General features: G+C 43.1%; 1 protein-coding gene across 6 annotated transcripts in view; it reads left to right on the top strand.

Moving 5' to 3' along the window:
* The first annotated feature begins 432 nt into the window (after nt 1-432).
* The window catches only part of kif21a (kinesin family member 21A), a 42361-nt gene continuing 21605 nt past the window's right edge, over nt 433-21188 (top strand). For 4 of the 6 annotated variants that reach the window (XM_072386412.1, XM_072386411.1, XM_072386413.1 and 1 more), the window contains exons 1-6: nt 434-790; nt 16572-16794; nt 19280-19462; nt 20274-20414; nt 20653-20784; nt 20933-21103. In XM_072386412.1, coding sequence (XP_072242513.1) covers nt 747-790; nt 16572-16794; nt 19280-19462; nt 20274-20414; nt 20653-20784; nt 20933-21103 — 894 coding nt within the window. In that variant the 5' untranslated portion in view covers nt 434-746. Of the gene's footprint in view, nt 791-16571; nt 16795-19279; nt 19463-20273; nt 20415-20652; nt 20785-20932; nt 21104-21188 lie in introns of all 6 variants that reach the window. The other 2 variants (XM_072386409.1, XM_072386410.1) reach the window with 1 other exon arrangement.

Below are 21188 nucleotides of genomic sequence, written 5' to 3'. Positions count from 1 at the left end.
AATTAAGTGGTATGAATGGCAGGTTGTGTTTGTGCAACTTTATTCCATGCCATAAAAGAAATGTAACTTATGAACCCAGACTATTATAAAATAAGAAGAATAAAAGCACATCCACCTTGAATTGTTCATGTTCAACAGAAAAGAATAGGCAACAATGTTTTGTTGCATTTGGAAGGTAATATAACTGGTTATGGCTTTAGGAAAGAATGACAAATTAAGTGGTGCGTCCAAAGTTTGGAAGAACACACTCCAAGTGTCCTCTTTGTGATGTAACCCCCATAATTATTACTGATAAATTTCAATAACACCCATATTATGACGTCATCTCGGGGCCGTTTTCACCGGAGAAGGCGTGGCTTGCTGACGCATTGCGGCTGCCTCCCCGGTGTGAACGGAGAGGGACGGCGGCGCTTGTATGTGCTGTGTACGTGCGTTTACGCGCGCGCGCGCGTGAATGGCTCACCTAGCAGCAAAAGCGGCAGTATGCATGTGGGCTCGGGCCGGAGCTGAAGCATCCGGACCGTGCTGCTCAGAGATGAGGCGCACGACCTAAGTTCAAGCCGAAACCATGCTTTTAACCCCGTTAAGATAATTCTTTGGGTTAGTTTAGAAATGGCGGCTCCGCAATCGAGGTGAGCAGCTCCGTTGCTCGGTCCACTCGCCTGACCGGGGAGAGTGCGCACTCTTCGTTTTTTTTTTTGCTGGGGCATTCGTTTTTTGTTTTATCGGTTGAATTCTGAGGAATCATGGCGACGGGACAGGACGAAAGTTCGGTCCGTGTGGCACTGAGGTAAGTACCTGAGACGTCTTCTACATTTCACATCAACTGTAAAATGCGTAGCTGTCCTAATTGCCCGGTGCCACCTGTCAGTCAGTGCGGCGGGCCTTGCAAACACCTGCAGGTCATCAGCCGCAGATGTTGATCCACAGACGTGCTGTAGTTTCAAAATAACACTAAATGTTCACTAAATTTACGAGCTCAAGTCGGCCTTTTAGCAGCTTTTACGGGTGCATTTACGGTTGTTTTTTTTTTTTTTTTTTTTTTTTTGTTTTTTGGTTCATCTCGATAGCGTTTTTTTTTTTTTTTAAATGTCGGAAACAGCAAAAGAAAAAGCATGGCGCCTATTGCACAGGTGCACACATGGGCCGTCCTCTGTCCGCTTTAGCATGTGCTGGGAAAACTGATGTTATCTATTGAAACGGCTCAGCTACAAGAGAAAGAAAGACAGATGGGACAAAGACAGCCAGCCTGTTTTTCTCCCGACAGCCTGGCCTCCCCTCAGAGCCTCCTGCGGAGAGACAGTAAATCGATGAAAGAGGAGCTTCACGGACAGCCAGGTTTCAAGGAGAGGACAGTGGAGCGTTCGGAGCAGCTTTCTCTCTCTCCCCCACATCAAGTCTGATCTCAGTTTGTAGACATTCGGAGGACAGCCCAGTTATGGATCTTGGTATTCAGTATTGCTGCAGACATTTCAGACCTGTTAACTGTGTCAGCACGGGGGGACAGAATCGGCCTTCCATTTCTAATTTCACTGTGTGCTGTCACGTTGACGGCCACTCCCATCCAGCTGGGCAGGAGACACAGTGACACAGTGGTTTTACTGGGAAGCCAGTCTCTGACTCCATCCCTCAGTCTCTTTGTTTCTTTTGTTGAAAGCTAAATTCCAGCTCGCAATCGTCTCCTCCCTCTGTGTATATTTCATGTGCTCCATGCTTGCTTTTGGCTCTATGATGTTATTCAACCTCAAAACGCTCTTGCTCACAAAACTGCACCTTTGTTATGTGTGAAGACTGTGCAGAGGCCCACTTTCAGATTGGAGAAGGATCAAATCCATATTGTGATGATGCTATTAGTGGCGCTGGTGCATCTGGCAGTATTTTCTTTTTTTTTTTTTTTAGTATTTCTTTTTATTCATCTCAGTAGACATCAGTTGGGGGCCAATTTAGTTCAGGGAATAGTCGAGTGTTTCTGAAACAACTCGTTCAGCAGGGCAGCGCTTGTTTTGACCCTCTGGTTGATTTGATAATGATCCACATCCTGAAAACTTCTTTACTCTTGTAGTTAAGTTGACAATAAGACTATAGTGTTCATGCTGCTTCTGTGGCACTGTTTCTAGTGGAAATGGACTTTTCATAACATAAGAACACAACATACAGTAACTTTTTGTTATAAGAAAACGAGCTTCAGTTTCTTGAGATCACAAGGTGATTATGGTGAGCTCAACCATGGGTGGTCCCCATGTTGGCACCCATTTTCCATCACAGTCATGGCATTTGGGGAGGATCTGCAACGTTAAGCCAAGGCATTGTATGCGCAATTCAATGAAGTTAAGTGGATGGGTGCTTTTTAGCACAGACGGTGGTATTTGTGAGCATAAATAAGAGTTTAACCGACTTTGCTCCAGCCAGTAGCTGCCCTTCAGGCGATCCCACCGTTTCCATTGATGGGGGAAACTAATTTTACTCGGTGAAACTAACAAAATGTTACTAACTACACCTTTTATGTCAAGAAAACAAGCCCTATAATCCTAAAATGATAACATAAATGGATCTATTCCCATGACAAAATGTTATTTCACAATGATAACAACTGACTCATGATCTTGAGATGATGTTAAAATCTGTCAAACATGGCCCCTCTTAGCTTTCATACATATTGGATCAAAGCGTGTTCTTCTTCAAGATAATTGACACGTGTTTCAGTGTTATTCCATAATTCTTCCCTGGATTTGTGAAGCATACTAGAGAGAGCACCCTAAATGTTAGCTGGATGGAAGCATGTGTTTAAAATGACTTTTTCAGAGTAGTTTTAATTAAAATTCCCCTGTGGCTTGCATTCATTCAGTGGGAGCTCGATGGTTAGTGTTGTGGTACCATAAACTAGAATTAAGGCTCTCTCTCCCTTCTTTTTGATGACTTTGTCATTCGTAAAAACCAGTTATTTGTCCAGCTTATCCAGAATATCCCAGTTAATCTTTCTTTTAATAAAAAAGCAATGCCAGCAAAACCACTTTTCTATGTTTACCACTTTTTTAAGTTTACAAAGTATTGCTTTGATCTGTGTGTCATGGCTCTGTAGCGGCATGTTTTACCTGTTACCAACCAGAAAAACTGTTGATTGACAAGAGGCAGTGTGCACCAACACAACCAGTAAGCATGACGCTTCATTAGTCAGATGTAGGTGTGTGTCAACAGTAAGCCTGACATGTGCGTGTAATGGAAAAACTCGGGTTTACCTCGGAGACCAGCGATGTCAGGGTGCGGTGGAAGCTGTAATGCTCGATCCCAGATTGCAAACTAGGGCTCAAACTTGAGGTTGTTTAATCGGTTTAAGACTACTGCTTATGTAAATGGGGGGGGGATTTCTTGTTCTTTCAAACGTCCACAAAGGAAGTCGGAGTAAAAAAAAAAAAAGTTTGCTTTTGCGTGCATGTGTGCCGAAAGCACGTGGTTCACCCTCGTAAACAAACAGGTGATGGTGACGCTGCGGCTCTGTGGCGGCAGCACGTGGACTGCATTGTTGTTGACTTATTTGCACAGTTGAAGATGTAACGATAGTTTAGTCTAGAGTGGTTGGTGTGCATTAGGGGAAGGGCTCAGTCAAACTGACTCGCTGAACCGAACCTGCCTGCTGGGCGGCTACTGCAATACAGACAGAAGTTGGCTATCGTTTCCTTTCAGAGCGTTGACAGGAGAGCGGCGTGGCTCAAAGGGAAAGGAACTAGCTTGAGCTGTTTTTAAAATAACTACTTAGTGTGCTGCTGTTACTAAACCCATTAACCACTAAGTAACATGAAGGAAACAACGACCTATAAAGACACAATCTCAGTGCACTTGTGAGTCATTTTTTTCCTCTCTTTTCCTCTGAAAGGACTTGTTGATTCTGATGCTCCACTCCAGGCCATAACAATGACGATAATGAAATTAAATAGGTCCCTAAACCTCTTAAGGCCTAAGTTACAGGCTTACTTAAATGTAACGACGTGGAGGCATGCAGCAACTGGAATAAGTGGCCGAGTTTAACCCCAGGTTGTATCTCACAAGCCACCAGTAAAGACGGGGTTTACCGTGGTAGAGAAATCTTGTTAAAATGAGCTGCACGATTAGAGCCGATATCTATTACTTAATGACCAGAGCCGGGCTCAACTCGGATGACAAGAGACAACAGCTGACAAAAAGCTGTGGGGGTGTTTACAGTGCAAACAGAGACTAGGGGCCTCTCAACCGAAAGGATAAGTGTGGTACAGATTTGAAATTTCGTGGTTACACTCAAAGAAATGAATTGTGAAACTTTTAAGCAGTTCTTGGCTAAACTACTTGCATACAGCCTTGATAATAGATTATTCTCAAATGTTGCATGAATGCTATTATTCTTAATGCAAAACAAATAGTTTAGTGGTGATTTGCGTTTTCACTTTGCCGCCAAAAACGACAAAAAGTATTTCTGTTGTGAGGTTTGATAGTACAGATTCCTTTTTTTTTTTTTGAGCAGAATGCAGGCCCTTTGGGAAGCACAGGCCTATCAAAGAACCAGTGGGAGCTCAGATGCTGGACGTTTAGATGTGTGTTGGTCACCCATGGCAGCCATCACGCAAACACAAAAGCCCGACGGGTCTAAAGCCTCTCCAGACCGCATGCTTTGTTCCCAACCACTGAGCCAAGCCAGTCTGTCAGGAGCTAGTGCTGTGAATCTGTGTGTGTGCGCATGGAAGTGTGTGTTGGTCTGAAGCTATTCTTTAAGCGCTATCATTGTAATAATTTAGTCCAGAGTAATAATTAGCCCTCGTGTGCTGATGCAGTTCCATGTACTTGCACTGTGAAAATGTATCTGAATACATTGCGTTAGCCACATTTGATGGTGTTTCGACGTTCTCTCACTGCAGGCTACTACATCTAAGCTTGCACGCCAGAGGTTCCTGTTGGACACAGCAGTGAATGTCATTCTTCAGTTGATCCCAACTAGTGACTTGGATCAGTAATTTTAGGGGCTGTTCTGACCATTTAATGTTTTTTTTTTAAAAAGCACTTTCCTATCAGGGTATTTCTTCCTCTCCTCTGCCAACTATGCATGTATGTAGTGTTGTTCAGTGTGGTTACTTGGATAGAGGTTGTGCAGTGTATCCATGGCGTCATGAAGCAGTAAGCACTGAAAGGCCAGCACATCTGTCCCTATCCACTGCAGAGGAGGTGTACTGACACGCATAACAAGGTGGCCGCTCGCTATGCAAACAGAGCTATTTGTGTCCGTCCGAGTCCTATTTGTGACGTTCTGTTGGCAGTTTGATGATGGAAGTTGAGTTACATCCACATCCTATTCGTGGCCCCAGTTCCAAAGTTAGATCTCATCCGTTTTAGCCGAGCCCTTAACTGGACAGGTCCGTGCTGTGAGCCGAGGGCATCAGCATCAAGCAGCTGGAGACCAGAGAAGCTAAAGCAACGAGGAAGAAATGGGCTCAAAAAAAAGGAGGGAATAAAGCCAGATAGATGGTGCCAACCCCGGAGAAAGCAACAGATTTTCTAAGCTACTCTGTAATTGCACCCAATTTATTTTACATGAGTAGTTTGTTTCCTAAGTGGTGCATGTTGGGTGTTAGGAGGGGTGGGGGTGGGAGAAATGCGTTCTTTGTCCAACACATGTCCACATGTGGTGCATGTGGACTCCACAGCTGAAGCAAAAGGCTCTCTGCATTGGTGCAGATGCGTGTGGCAGAAATGTGCTGACTCTTTAGGTGGCGATAAAGATAACTGAGGTCCTCCTGCAACGCTGCGGCCAATCGGGAGTCTATTTTGGGCCAAGTTGAGTTTAAGTATAGGCTGTGCTTAGTCTCATCTTGGAATAGAAGAGGCTTCTGTCTGGAAGGAGGTCATGATGGCCAAACACTGGAAATGTTTTCTGGTTTGCACTCAAATTACTGTCTTATAAGGCGCCACGTAACCATGACAACCTCAGTTACTAAATATGATATGAATATATGCTTATCGGTGTCCTGTCACAGAAGGAGTCGAATGCCAGGATTTTGGAAGACAAAGTTGCTTTAAGAAATGTTTCCTCCAGTTTAAGATGATGTTTTGTATGATCAGAATTTCAAAGATATGTGAGGTACATTTATACAGGGCAGAAAAAACCAGCAACTCTGCACACGGTGTCACGCTTAGCGGAGTAAAATTGGAAGTGATTTCATAATCGCTCGTCTATTGATGACCAGAACTGATCATTAAGCTTGGTGCTGAATACGTTTCTGTATGGGAATGCTTGGGCTTTTATTTGTACAGTGTTTGACGTTTTCGTTTCCACTGACAGTAAGAGGCTTTTGGAGACGATATAAAAGTTATTTACAGATGCACATCCATCACTTCATTCTTTGTTGTCATTCAAGGGCTCTAATCTTAGCTCCCTTTGTGTGTTTTCATAGTCACAATGGGTAACTTAAATGGCAGCACTATAAAGTCACTTTCTTGGCAGCCTGGGCACTGCCCTAATGACGAAGGTAATTCAAGGTCAGTTATGTTGCGCTGTAATGAGCCGAGTCTATTCACAGCTCGGTTCTGTTGAGTTCCACCTCGCTTGTTAGGAGACGCACCTCCTTAAACCTGGGCTTCAGGCAAAGTAATGCTATTCATAGCTTCTGTCTGGGTAACTTAGCTAATGCTTTAACACTTTGGCTAACATTAAAAAAGAGGCGGTATGTGCAGAGTTGTAATGTGGTATAATAAAACCTCCCTTTGGGCCATGAATAGTAAGCATGTGGATCATGACACGAGGATGAGGAGCTGGACTGAGTTAACGTATGTCAACTTTGGCATATTTCGCAATGTCAGCCAAAAAAATTGTCCAATGAAAACTCAGAAATGCTGTTTTTCTCTAAATTGTAGGACAGTCGGAGCGCTGGTGTGTTTAAGTCTCGCAGTAGCCACTGATGTTAGACGTGTTTGCGCCTCTGTGAACCGAACTTAAGAAATTTAAAATCTTCAGGTCTCCATTCCTTTTATTTCCTCATTCTTTGGCTGTGAGGTTTGAACAGTGATAGTCAGTCTTCTTTTGCCTGGAAGAATAAATGCGGGTTTAGCCAATTAACATGAAGTTAATTTTAAGCATGAACGGGTTTTTAATCCCATGTCTTGATTGAATTGATGAATTATTTATCAGATAAACCTAATATGTCAAACCATGTAAACTACTTGATTCAAACCAGTTGAACTCTGCCTTTAGTCAAATCCTCTTCTTATTACTGCAGTTAGTTGTTGCTTTTGCTTAATTTTCTTCACATTTCTTCCTGTTATGGAGCTGTTGATGACATTTCCTAATTGTTTTAGTGTGTTTGCAGTGCATTTTTGAGATAGTTCTGCCATAAAGATTTCAAAGCAAATAAAGGTGACTTGTTAGTTCGTCAAGCTCATAAAAGTCAGTTAGTGTTTTCTGCAGCTTGTCTAATGAGGATGGATATAGCAGCTCCTCTGCTTGTCAGACAGTTTGGCACCTAAAACGCAGGCATAGATTAAACTCTACTGAAGGCTCCATGTGCAAATGAACCACCTCCCCGCCCCCCCGCTGGCATCATGCAGCAGCTGTCTGAATCTACATATTCACGAGGTGCGAGTTATTTGAATTCTTCCAGCAGGTGTGAAGACTCGGTGTGGGCGGTGTCTTTATTAAACGGTGGTTAACCAAAGAGCTAAACCGACTCTATCTTGAATGTTGTGTTGCCCTAACCTATTACCTTCTGTCTGGCTGCAGATGGCTGACAGGTTCCTCACCCCCCCCCAAACACAAACGCACACACACAGAGTTTTGCTGGCTTTTGTGTTTTTAGCCTCTGGTTGACACAGAGATGTGATTCCTAAGTCAACAGTACATGGTTCAGTGACACTGCAGGCGAGGCTCAACCCTGTCACAGGGCAGTGAAGGGGAATTTTATTCATATATTATTTTTTAAACTTTCCTTTTTCTTACCAAGTACCTCTCGCTGTAATAATTTTTTCTTTATCTTTGTCACCTGGGTTTCAGTGCAGTGTGAAAATGTTTGTATGTGGAAAAAATAGCCACACATCCTCATTATTTTCCCCCGTGGTACGTTCTAAAATACCAAAGGCGGCATTACTAAAAGGGAATTCTGGTTTGCACGTTGCATTAGAAGGTGCAGACAAAAGGCTCACCCCTTTGTTAGAGAGCAGAGGACAGAGCAAGCTTCAAGCCTTTGAAATCAATACACGTAAACACAGACGCCGACACAGCGCTGCTCCACCTTAAGTGCCTCATTATTGTACATTGACCAAATCTGGACATCTGCTGACAAACTAATCTAAAGAAAGGAAAAAGTGACAGTATATATGAAGTATAACAATGTGGAGACGGCCAATTGACGGCACACCAACTTATGGGGATTTCCTGAAAGCTTCAGGACCACCTTAAAGGTAGAAAGGGATTTTTGAAGGTTAAAACTTGCTTTCATGGTTAGGCATTTAGCTGTGATGGTTAGAGGTGTATAAGGGAATATATGGTGACAAAGGAGAATCCCTACGGGGATGTTATAATGGGCTTTGTTCTTACACATTATGCATTCACATTCTGTAAATAATCTATGTTCCCATCTTGAACTTGTCCACTCTGCTCATACAACACAATTTATGCCCTTAAATGGTCCAGAACTTTGATATAGCATAACAGGACTAAATAACTGGGACAGATGAAGCTTGTTACATTAGATACACACCTAAAACAACACACACACACACACACACGTTGCTTACCACATCCAAAGAACATGACGTGGACAGTGATTGGCCTGTTCACGTCACTATTAACTGGCCAACCTCCAACCTCTGTGAGATAAATGTGAAGACGATAAATATGAACTATTTCCGGATATCGCAGCTCGGGCTGATGGATTTCCTGGCGCTCCGAGTCCAGCGCTGCCATATTTTACCTGTGACCAATAAGGAATCCTTGGAATCCTTAACTTAAGATTTCTTCGGCTTGCTCTTGGGCTTCCAGTGAACTAACAGGGACGTAAAAACAAAGTGGAGATGTGGGAAGATTTAGTCTCTAAAACTAATCAAACACAGTTGTGCCTGCAGACTGGCCGCACAACTGGTCCACTCTTAGATACTAACAACATGGGGGTCTTGCAGTAATTTAAATTCTAATTCTAAATGACTTTACATAAAAAGCTATAGGTCAGTTATAGTCCTGTCCACTATATTTTTGGATCTGTCGACATTTTGAGATATTGGTATTACTGCTTTGCCTTTATTAGTGATCCCAGATCAGTGTACAGTAGGAGTGTATTCGTTGAGCTACATGATCCAAATATAATTCAACAACTTTCATTTTAGGGACAAGTCTTAGCGTTTCCACTCCTGATAAGGATGCATCATTCTTAGCATGCTGGTGCGTCCACAAATAAAACGTATCGGCGATGCCAGAAGAAGAAGGATGCTTTCAAAACACCGCTCCAGAATGAGTTTTATAGTAGCGTGCTGATTGAAAGTAAGTAGGATTTACTCATGTTTCTGAGGTCCTGTTCTCAGCAGATGACGTTCAGACAAATTTGGGGACATTTTTGGGACATTTGCTTCAGTCAGATTTGTTGTGGCAGATGATTGGAGAATGGTTAGAATACTTTATTTATCCACAAAGGAGAAATTGTAGGCGTAAACACGTGATTTTAATCAGATCATTTAAGACTTTCGGTCTTGGCCCTCTTCTAAACAAACTGCAGAGAAACTGGTTTTAGCTGGTTGCCAAAGTCTGCAAACTTTACTGATAACTTATTGTCTATAAACTGTTAAAGAAACACATTTTAATCATTTTATCACCACTATTGTTTGCTAAAAATGTGCCGTTGTATGAACAAAGGGTCCAGCATCTTGCCAGTTTTCCTCTCCATACCTTGGAACGATCCCCCCGCTGACGCCTCCTGTGGCTCAACCTTTCCCTCTCTGCTAATCAAGGGGGTGTTCCGCTCTCTGACCGCTGACCTACAGGAAGCAGAGGAGTCGTTATCGGCGAGCCACAGGGATTCAGTCAGGCCCCCATTTGTTTTTGGAAGCACATATTCCAAAAAGCTCACAAGCTGCGTTCGGATCAGTTGGAGGTCTGTGTGTATCCAGCTTTATTAGAGGAAGATGAAGCGATGAGCTCAGGTCAGGGTTAGTGAACCTGCCAGGCTGATTATAAAGCAGTCAAACATGTGTCCGGACAGAGGACTGGGTGGGTGTCGTGTTTTTGAAAGCTCTGACCTTGTGTAAAACTATGTGAATTTGTTCTTTTACTCTGTAGCAGAAGCTGGTGAGAAGAATATGGCCGGGAAAGCTTTTGATAAAACGCTTTCTGTTACATTTGAGATGTGGTTAGTGTTGCAATGGGTTTTCTTTTCAGTCATGTCGAGTTTCCGCTTAGGAACATCTCAGTCTTAGAGCTTTTCTTTTCTTTTCTTTTTTTCTTTTTAGCCTTTTGTCGGAAGGATTCAGGGCGCTGCTTTATCTCCCAGTGAGGGATGAGCTTTTACCTGCTCCAGGATTAGTTTGTGTGATGCTCCGGGTTTGAAGTCTGTCGCCAAAACAAACTTCAATGCTTTTTAAGTAATTAGGAAAAAAGTGAAGGTTTTGGTGGGATTTGTTTACTCCCAGACAGAACTTTCTCTTTGCTTTAGACACAAAGTGTGACAAATTTTTTTCTTCTTTACATAAAACTTAAATATGCAGCACGGAGATACAATACTGACCAATTCTGGTAGTGGTTCAGTTTTCGGGGCTTATTTTCTATAGATGAGTCTAATTTCTATCCCTCTCTTCATTAGCAGCACGTCACTGAACTGAAAAATGTCTCGTTTTCGGCTCTTTTTTTTTTTTTTACTCGTATTTGAAAGGAGATAAAATGCTGAACGAATGAAGACTAGAAAAATATGCAATTTATTTGTTTTCTACAAATTGTTATTTTTATGAGTTTTTTTTATTTCACGGTACGACTTGAATCTCACATGGAGAAAAGAGGAATGTTTTCCCTGTCTGGGGTCGGGTCTCCGGGCCTCTGACGGTTCGTCTCTCTGAGGCCCCTCCTCTTGGCATCTTTTAGTCGGCCAGACCAGCATTGCAGCCTGCTGGGATCGGATTATGACTTTAATTCTTTGCTTCTATTACCGGTCACCATGGCGACCCCATCTTTTCTGTCACGCACTGTACTGAGACTGCACACAGATGCGCATTGATGCCGTACTGGGGGCGCACGTGCCAGGGTTGGGTCGTGTTCTTCTGTGGCACAGACTGCCTGCTTCTGTCTTTTCCTCTCGTCTCGTGCGCCGTTTAAGTCGATGTTACTCCGAGCTCTTTGTCCGGTGCAGTAGGCGGTCCTGCCAGCAGAACGGGCAGAGCATGAAACCACTTTCGGACTTTTTGATGATAAGAGCGTTCCCCACACAGACGCTATAGAGCAACTTTGTCGTGTATTTGTTCTATATCGGTGCCGCAGACCGATTTCTCTTTGTTACTCTCAGTTACATTTAAAGTAGTGAGCCAGCAGGCTGCAGACATGCAGTGAAGAGCCAGACTGCATGTCTGGTGATTAATTTATTATTTCAGCACAGTGAGACTGCTCTCCTGCCTTTAACATGGAGCAGGTTTGAAGTCGATGTTAAACCCAGAATCTGCTTTTTTAAACAATGGGTTAACTTGTTTTCAGCCCCTTCTCTGGACGTGCCAGCTGAGCTCTTCTGCTATAATCCCTGCACTGCAGAGTGATTACTTAAATGTATGCGTTCTATTCAACCACTGCCAGCATATTCCATTATTTTCAGTCTTTTTAATCATGTTCAGTATGTATATAATGACCTCGATTTTGCTGCTTAAGAGCTTATTGGTATTAGTACGATAATAGGAAATGCGTCGTGAAATGCGTCGTGCTGTATTATCGCAATATGCAAACAGATATTTCAGTATGTGGTTTTAAGCCCAGGTATATTAACGGGGGCTGAACTCCACTTTTGCACCTGTGCAGGCAGGTAAATGGTAAAACAGCCCTCATTAATTTGGTCATCCCAAACAGTTAAGACCTTGACAACGAAAAGTACAAATGAGCATTTGTTTACTTGTGTTTATAGTTGGGTTGAAATAGGTGAGATTAATTTTAACTTGTTAAATGTGGACCTAGCTTTGCTGGCAGACATATTGAAATATTTATTTATGAGCTAGGAGCTCTCAAGATGCAGCTGTCACGGTCCTATTTGATGGAAATTATCAGAGAAGGAGGAGCTTTTGACAAAACCTCATTTTTTGTTAAAAAAAACCCAAAAACCCTTGTTTGTTGTAATTTGCAAAAGAGTCTACATATGTCAGCATGAAGTGATGGTGCTAATTTCCAGGGAATAGATTTTATAAGCAGTCGTACCCATGGCTGTCCCATTTTCAGTGCCACTGTTATACTGTGATTCAGTTTACCCCTTAGAAAGAGTAACAGCCACTTATTGAACATGAATGCATAGATAAGGTACATGTTTAAGTTGGTTTGCTTTTCAGGCTTGCTAATCGTGAAATGTCTCACGTCAGATCTTGTGAACAACCCACAGCTCTGACTGAAGACTGTAGTTTGTGATTCAGGGTGCCTCCCGTTGTCAGCTGCGTGTGAGAAGATGGGACAGAGGAGATGATTTTAGTCCTTAGTTTTAACATTAACAGAAAGTCATTTGCTGCTTTGAGTTGTTCTGAAAAAAACAAGATGGATGGGGTTTGCTATTTTAGGACAACAAGTGAGGAGAAGATTAAGACAAATGTCGGTGAAGAACTGCAAAGGCAATTAAGTTTGTGTTCGTGTAATTTCCAGCTTGCCCAACTGGTTCAGAACTGACGTGCTAAATGAGAAAATGAACCCCACCCCTCTGGCACATTATGTCTTGTTAAGAGTGATTTTCTGGATGAGAAAGGAAGCTGTTGAAGCCTCGAAGCGATCACCTGTGTATTAAACCAACTATTTGTGCCTCCCAGTGTTTACAATCGCAAGCAGGCATGTAACCACAGGCCTGCCCTGGCTGGCATTGAGCCAGGTGTGTGACACACGCTTTCTCTCTTGGTCCCGACTCCTTCTCCTGCTGAGTACTTTCCTGCTTTTCCTTGTCCTCCACACAGGCTTAATGGCCTCCTCTGTTAATGACAGTGAGACATTGTGCTTAAAGTTGCGAGGTTGGACAGCCCGGTAGCTGCTGACATCATCCCGAGCAGCTACACTGCCGTACTCAGCAAATCTCCACCTAAAGATCAGCCTGCAGCGACCGCTGGGAGCAGCGCTTCAGCCTTTGTTTTTTGGCTGTGAGTGCATGAACAAAGTCTTCTTTCTTTTCTTTTTTTTTTTAAATTCTCCTTAAGCACCAAGACCTCCGCACTGCAGTGCACGAAGTAATGCAGAGACTCATGTTGTCTCCACAGCGTTTAAAGTGATAGATTGGACCTCTGAAAATAAAAATCTCGTGTAAGCCAACAGCAGAAAATCTTTGTTGCCTTTCATCTCAGACACACACACACACACATATGCAGCAGCCTTAATGATTTATTGGGAGCAGTAAGAAGGTGGTTCGGGGAGTTAACAGGTTTGGACGTGCTCCACTGTTAATAGAACAACACCAGCAGCTCAGCGAAAAACAAAAGAGGCTGTGAACGTGTGAAAGATCTTCAAAGTACAGATAAAATCACATTAAGTTCTAATTATAAGAAGAAAAAAAGAAAAGTGATAGAAATTTGATGCACCCAACAAGAAGAAATGAAGCTAAACTGATGCGAAACATGAAGTTACTGTGCCCTCGTTGTGCCCCCCCTTTAGTTATCAGACATGAACCAGTGACACAACGTTGAGCCAATATGATCCAGTTTGAATCGGTGGCTAACCGATCTTAACCAGACAACATGTCATGACCCTGACCCTCACCCGATCTGTCACCTCACCACTGAAATGGACGAGCCACCACCTGCTTTTTATGGCCCTCATTGATACAGTCCGGCTCGGTTTACTGAGATTTATTTTATTTATTTATTTTTTACAAATGAGACCGCTGTGACCCATGAGCCATTTAAACGGAACGGTCCAACATCATCGTTTGCTTTAAAGGGAAGCAACATTTATTTTTTCAGCTGAAACACTGTATGTGCAGCAGATGGTTCAACAGTACAAATGAAGGGAGGGTAAATTAAAGAAACACCATCGGGTCCCCTTGTGTGGAAGCACTCTGGGAGAGATGGAAAGACAGGATTACACACCCAATTAGTGAGTTAAATTGTGTGAAACAAAGAGCTTCACACACACACAAAGCCCCCGAAGCCCATCCCTGTGTGGCTACTGAAGGGGATTAGATTTCTCGAACACTCTTAAAGACCAAGGAAACATGTAATTTGTCAAATGTGGAAAATCGATTTAGTTTTTATTGTGTCGTCGACTCGCATGCTGAGAATTTGTGTGCTGTCGCTTCCCTGTATTTGTTTCTCTCATTCTCACTGCACCTGAAAGCTGCGTAGCTGCTGTCAGCTGCCCAGCTTCCACACCTCGGCTCTTTATTCCTCTGACGTCTCAACAGTATCTGCAACAGCTAAATGCTGCAGTATATGTGAATATGTATCAAACTCAGATTGTTTTTAAATTAAATTCCATTTCATGCTATTTTTAGGCTGTTGGTGATGAGAAGGGTGAGAGCAACATTTTTTTAGCACCTGGGCGAAACGAACCAGTGTCGGTGTCAGAGATGCAGCCGCCAGAATATGATTTAAATAGAAGTTTCTGAAAGTAAAAAGTGCGAATGGTAATGCATCCAAAAACGGTCAAAACAGAGGAGAGATTCAAGCATCTCGGACCACACTGTAACCGTTCTTCACAGACATGCCACGACCTCCACACAGGACATTACCTCTCCTCCCCTCGCCTCCGTTCAGCAGTGTAATCCTGCAGCCGTGGCGCTGGTGTCAGCGCTGGGATCCAGTGACACACAGACGGACACAATGGTTGCTCTGTGGTCCGCTCTCTGTATTGTTTTCCCTTGAACTTAGAGGCACAATGAGGCCCTTATCCACACAGGCCGCAGAGACTGTCAGGTGCCTTTCTTCCAAGCTCGTTTTGAGAGTCGAAGCCACGGAGAGGGAAAACTCTGAGGTAGAAAGCGAGTTGAACATTAATACTGGGCTTATTGATTTGCTCCTTTCTCCTACCAGTAAATTGATTGCGTTGAATTGACGTGTCTAATGTGACGGTACAACAACCTGACAGCTGCTTGTGGTTGTTAGCATTGATAATCGGTATGTCAGAGTATGTTAAATGAGGGAAACGAGCATGGTAACAACATCTCTATCTGTTTAGTGTCTTGTACAGTTTTTCAAGTCCCTGATTTAAAATAGTACATCAAATCTGCTTCCTGCAGGTCTGTTTCATCTTGCACCCCGACTGTGAGGGAGGTCTGATGGCACCGACTCATTAGATTAATGTACTGGCTCATTAGTCCCAATTTTCAAAGATTCTCAGGCGTCTAGGTTGCACAACATGAGATGTGGCTTGTAATGTATTGTTTTTGCACATATTTGGTTAGTATGTTGAGGCTGTTGTACAGCATCCAGAATGACATGTAAAAGTGTTCTTTATTTAGACTCTTTTCTTGAATACAGCCCCTTTCTGTTTTATTATGTGCTGTACTGTTGGCTACACTTTCTTTCTTTCTGTCTTTCTGTCTTCTCCCTCCCTCACATCCACATTGAACCAAAAAGTTAATCCCTGCCAGATTTCAGCGAGCCAGCATTCAATACAGCTTTAGTAACCTCCAGCATATCAACTTTGTCATGCAAACAGACTGACGGACACACTGAAGCAGCGTGTATTAACCCAGCTTTTGTAGAACAAATTACTGGATCAGGGCAGGATGTTGTGCAAAAACAACACAGCAGTGGCAGATCTGTAGAATCCAAACATTTAGTATGTTCATATGACTCACTGGTGCATGTAAAAATATGCCTTCTGCACAAGAAGCTGAGGAGATTTAGATAAACTGACCGAGTTTTAAGAACATGCTGGTAATGGCCAGTTGCCCAGCAATCCCTTTATGTCACCATAATGTTTATGGCAGCAGTTCCAGGATTGTCCTGAGCTACTCGGGCCTGTGTCCTGGAACATAAACCTCTGATGAAAAATGTGCTGTTAAACTGTTGTAGCTTCAGATACACATTAAATAAAGAAAGACACCATTGAATTTCTTGTTTTTTTTTTTTCTTCATGCATTGGTTTGGGTGTGGTTCAGGTCTTCTTCCAACTCTGTGTGTGTAATGCCAACACTTTACCGCTTTAGGCTACTTCTCTATCTAAGATCTATTTTTTATATTTTTATTTTCCAGGCCCTGAATGCGTCACTGACGGTATATGCTGACAAATAATTTACTTAAGGCTGCCTTTATGTGGCAGTATGGCTAAACTGCCTTTTCTTTCTTTTTCAGTGGAACTTGATAGTGGCTTTTTCCTGATTCAACACTAGTTCACATAAACACAGAAGATACTTTGCTGATGTAAGAAGTCTCATCATCTGTTTGGATCTTTTTTTCTTTTTTTTTTTTTTTTGCAGGATTCGTCCTCAGCTGGCCAGGGAGAAGATTGAGGGATGTCACATCTGTACGTATGTGATGCCCGGAGAGCCGCAGGTGATCCTGGGGAAAGACAAGGCCTTCACTTACGACTACATGTTCGACATGGACTCGCAGCAGGACGCCATCTACACCACCTGCACAGAGAAGCTGATCGAGGGCTGCTTGGAGGGCTACAACGCCACTGTATTTGCATACGGACAGGCGAGTCTTTGTCCTCGGCATCACAGCTGCAGTGCTGACGGTGCTTCATAGCTGAATGGATGTAGGAGACTCTGCTTGTGTGTATTTGGGTGAAAAAACAAAGAGACGAGGATGTTTGAGTGGTTGGAAATGAAGCAGTAGACGTACAAATGTACATGTGACAACTGTAAAACGGCGTATTCCACTCTAGATGTAAAGTATCCACATTGTTGTTGAGTGGAATAAACTGTATTCCTTCAGAAAGCTTCACATGTGTAAAACACATCTCAGTAACCCCTTTATTGCTTGGTAAAATTATCGTGAGCAACACAATTGTTTGAGATGATAAAATGATCAGACACAATGATCACATAAACATCTGGTTTCACAGACCGTTACAGTCATAGTGAAGCACAGCGAGGTCTTTGGTTAGTAAATCGGTCTTTTCTGTGGCTCCGTCGATCAGTATGTTAAATCACGAGGGAGCTCAGGTCTCATAATCCCACAAGTTCATGTGTGGCCCAGAGAAATCACTGTCTGCTGCACTCCCACCGATATGCACTCAGTAAGTAGTTCAGCTGCGCCGTACCTTTAAGAACGCCTTATCCATGATGTTAATGGCACTTCTGGCAGTGAGCCATTGTTGCAAGACTCCCACAGGTTTTATAGTCTTGATCCGGCCAAACGAACACGAAAACAAATCAGGGAGACGAATATAAGATCGGTGTTGCAAATTTTCCTGACAACAAAATGAATGGGCATGAAACCTGACCTAGAAATGTTGCCTTTGTCCTTGTGTTTGACATGTTTTTTTTTTTTCTGTCGACTGCTTTCTAAAGATCCTGAGTTTGGGGGTTTAACCACAGTGCAGTACCAGTCAAAAGACACGTGTTCAGTGAAAATGAGTAGGTACTTCTGACTGGAACTGTCAGAAACAAGGCCAAGATGTTAGTTTGGTCAAAAAAAAACTCAAATGAGCAAAGCAAATTATCTAGAATTGTTTCAGTCAGTCGGGTCCGGATTCATTGTTTCTTTCTCAGAAAAATCAGGTCAGCTGACTACCTGAATATGCTGAATAACAGATTTTCATTCCTCCCTGGTGGTACGAGCATATTCCAGAATTCACACAATTTTCACTCAGGAATTGGCCACACATCCAGACCTGAAACTCGGGATGCAGCAATACCACGTGCGTGTACTCGTACTCAGTATTCATTAAAGTGTTCCGATACTACAGAACCGATACCAGTGTGACTGGAGCTTAATTTTAAGTTTGTGAAAGTTGCACAAAGTGCAGTTGTATTTTGGTTGAATATGCCTAAAGAAAATAAAATGTTTAATTGTAAAAATTGTAATGGCCTTGATTAGTACTAATATTGGTACTCGGTGTTGGCAAGTACTAAAAGGTAAGTACTTGTACTCAGTTTGAAAAAAAAAAAGTGGTATCGGTGCATCCCTACATGAAACCCATCGAGAATCTCTGGGACATGCTGGAGAAGGTTTTACTCCATGGTTTGCCTCTTCCATTAATACAAGATCTTGGCAGATAAATGTTTCTTTTCCTGTTATCACCCCCCAACTTCTCCACCTCTTTGTGCCCATTACCCATTTGAGTCCACCACATGGAAATAACATGCGAGTTTGAGCTCTTCAAATTGCCGTGGCAACCAAGCTTCTGTCGTGTGGCAGTTGCATGATCGTGAGAAGTGAAGCACACACACACACACACAGCTTGTAGATGACTACTGCATACATCTTTAATGTGTGTCCATGTTAACTGGTATCTTTCCAGTACTGTAGCTGCTTCTGTCGCCGTTGGCCTACTTCTGACAGCACGGAGAGCTCAGAGAGCAGTTGCTTTGACCTGGAACAGGCCTGTTTGCCTCTGTGGCTTTACAGGGACTAATCTAGATTTAGACCGACCCACTCGGCTGAATCACAAGAACACAGCCTGGCCGGGTTTCAGATATAAGCAGACATAGATGTGGAGAGGAGAGGGAAAAAACTGTGTTATTTAGAGAACTCTGGATTTTTTTTTTAAAGCCACATTTTAGTTTTAGGAAAGATTCTGTGGAGATACAAGCATATTTTTTTGTATACTTTTCCTTTGACGTAGTTAAAAACTTAGGCTTTCTTCTCCATTCGGCTTTCTTTACAAAGTCACAAACTTCATCTTGAATATTAAAAAATGCTACAGTGTGTAGCATACATTTCCATGTTAATGCCCCACCTTTATCATAAGAAAATGTAGGAACTGAAAAAAAAGTGAATGATATATTGCAAAATAAACGGCCGACTGCAGCCATGCGTATGTAAACAGATCCTTAATGTGTATTAACAAAGGTTACTTATGAGTTCAGAACCTTCCTGTTTAAACGCTGCTCTGGCCTCTGGACGGAGGACTTTTCAGATTTGATGCTGTCGTGGAACATGTCATCACCACGTGTTTTCAGATTTCATTCAGGTACACAGTTTGCTCTAACTTATGACTTATCTTCCCATTCAGACGGGATCAGGGAAGACCTACACGATGGGAACTGGCTTCGATGTGAATATAGCCGATGAGGAGTTGGGAATCATCCCCCGTGCTGTCCACCACCTATTCAAGGGCATTGAGGAGCGTCGCCAGGCCGCCCAGGAGCAGGGGAGCCCAGTGCCCGAGTTTAAGATCAACGCCCAGTTCCTTGAGGTATACATAAACCTCTTTACTGATGTTTATCCAGTTCGATTTAGGAGAAAACTAATGAAAGAAAACTTCCTCTTGGAAGAGGAGGCCTCTCAGAGATGACATGGGTCAGGCTTATATTGTTAACACTACACACTTAACAAGCTGTGACAGCAGCACTCCATCACTTCACTGACAATTGAACTGCAGCAGCTGTCATTGGGGATTAGAAGGGGTCAGGAAGAGTTAACTGGAATGACAGTTGCACTGGTGCATCAGACTCTGACACTGCTCAAATTCCTGGAGAAGACTTGGGATTGGGGGAGCAGATGAAACTAATGGGTTGTGGATGAGAAATGTGGATATGCAGAGGAACTCGCACACCAGGCAGACATTTTAGTATGTATATAGATCAGGAAGGGTGTAATTTCCTTTTGGGATCGAGAGGAAATTATAGTTTCCGGACGACTTTGTTGCCAAAGTCTCTAAACGTTGCTCTGCTGCTGTCGTGCAAGTCAACACAGTGTGAGCCGACAGAAATGTGGCGTCGCCTTCACTTATTGCTGTGCACTCTCAGCAGGAAGAGTTTTGCCTCTCTGACCACATACAGACTGCCCTAACTCGTTTTTAAAGGTTGTTTAGTCGGTGTGCAGCTTCAAAGTTAGAGCTGCAGACACAACTGAGGACTCCATAGAGGACATTAAAAGTTTCTGTGGAAATTGAGATTCAAATACAGTTGATCTACACAAACTGTCTATTTTGATACGTCTAAAATCTATTTAAAGGGATGTTTTTGTCTGACGAGTGTTTCTTGGTCACGTGTGCTTCCCTTTAGCTTTATAACGAGGAGGTTCTGGACCTGTTCGACTCCACACGAGACATGAAGCAAAAATCTCACATTAAGATCCACGAAGATGCAAATGGAGGAATTTATACAGTGGGGGTGACGACCCGGACCGTGTCCTCTGAAGCGGAGGTAAAACACCGAACCTGCCCTTCAGGGTGTGTCTTTAATGTGTCAATACATGGATTTAAATGTCTGAATTCATTGTGGATAATCGGGTGTCAAAGGACAGTACGTTTGTACTGCAACACGTTTAGTTGCTGTTCTTTTTAAATGATCTCTTCGCTACCACAAGGCTCAGAGTGATGAAGCTTAGCTTGTTGCTTATTGCTAAGTCGGTAATTATTCCAGTGTTTGTCTGCCTCCTCAGATGCTGCAGTGCCTGAAGTTGGGGGCTCTGTCTCGCACCACAGCCAGCACTCAGATGAATGTCCAGAGCTCTCGATCCCACGCCATCTTCACCATCCACCTGTGCCAAGTCCGCGTCTGTGCCTCTGACAATGTTAGTGCAGGACAGCTCTGAACCATTTGTAAAAGTACCGTGACGTGTCCGTGTTGTTAACTACCGTAAAACAGCTGTTTGCTTAAAATCGATTCCAGTCATCTAACTGTTGTGTAACTCACCGTTTACATTCGTCATTATCTCTCAGCAAGAAAATGAGACTGATAACAGAGTCTCCAACGGGAACTCTGAGATGGATGAATATGAGACGCTCACCGCCAAGTTTCACTTTGTGGACTTGGCTGGTTCTGAGAGACTGAAGAGAACCGGAGCGACGGGTGACCGAGCCAAAGAGGGCATCTCCATCAACTGCGGACTGGTGAGCTTCGCCATCTCCTGCGTCACTCCAGCAGGATCTGTAGAGATGCTGTGATAATCTGGAGATAGACCACCATCTAGTGGCT

Source organism: Leuresthes tenuis, unplaced genomic scaffold (assembly GCF_036924035.1).
Source record: "Leuresthes tenuis unplaced genomic scaffold, fLeuTen1.0.hap1 SCAF_5, whole genome shotgun sequence".
Lineage (NCBI taxonomy): Eukaryota > Metazoa > Chordata > Actinopteri > Atheriniformes > Atherinopsidae > Leuresthes > Leuresthes tenuis.
Note: the sequence above shows the minus strand (reverse complement) of the source record. Positions and strands in the feature narration are given on the sequence as shown.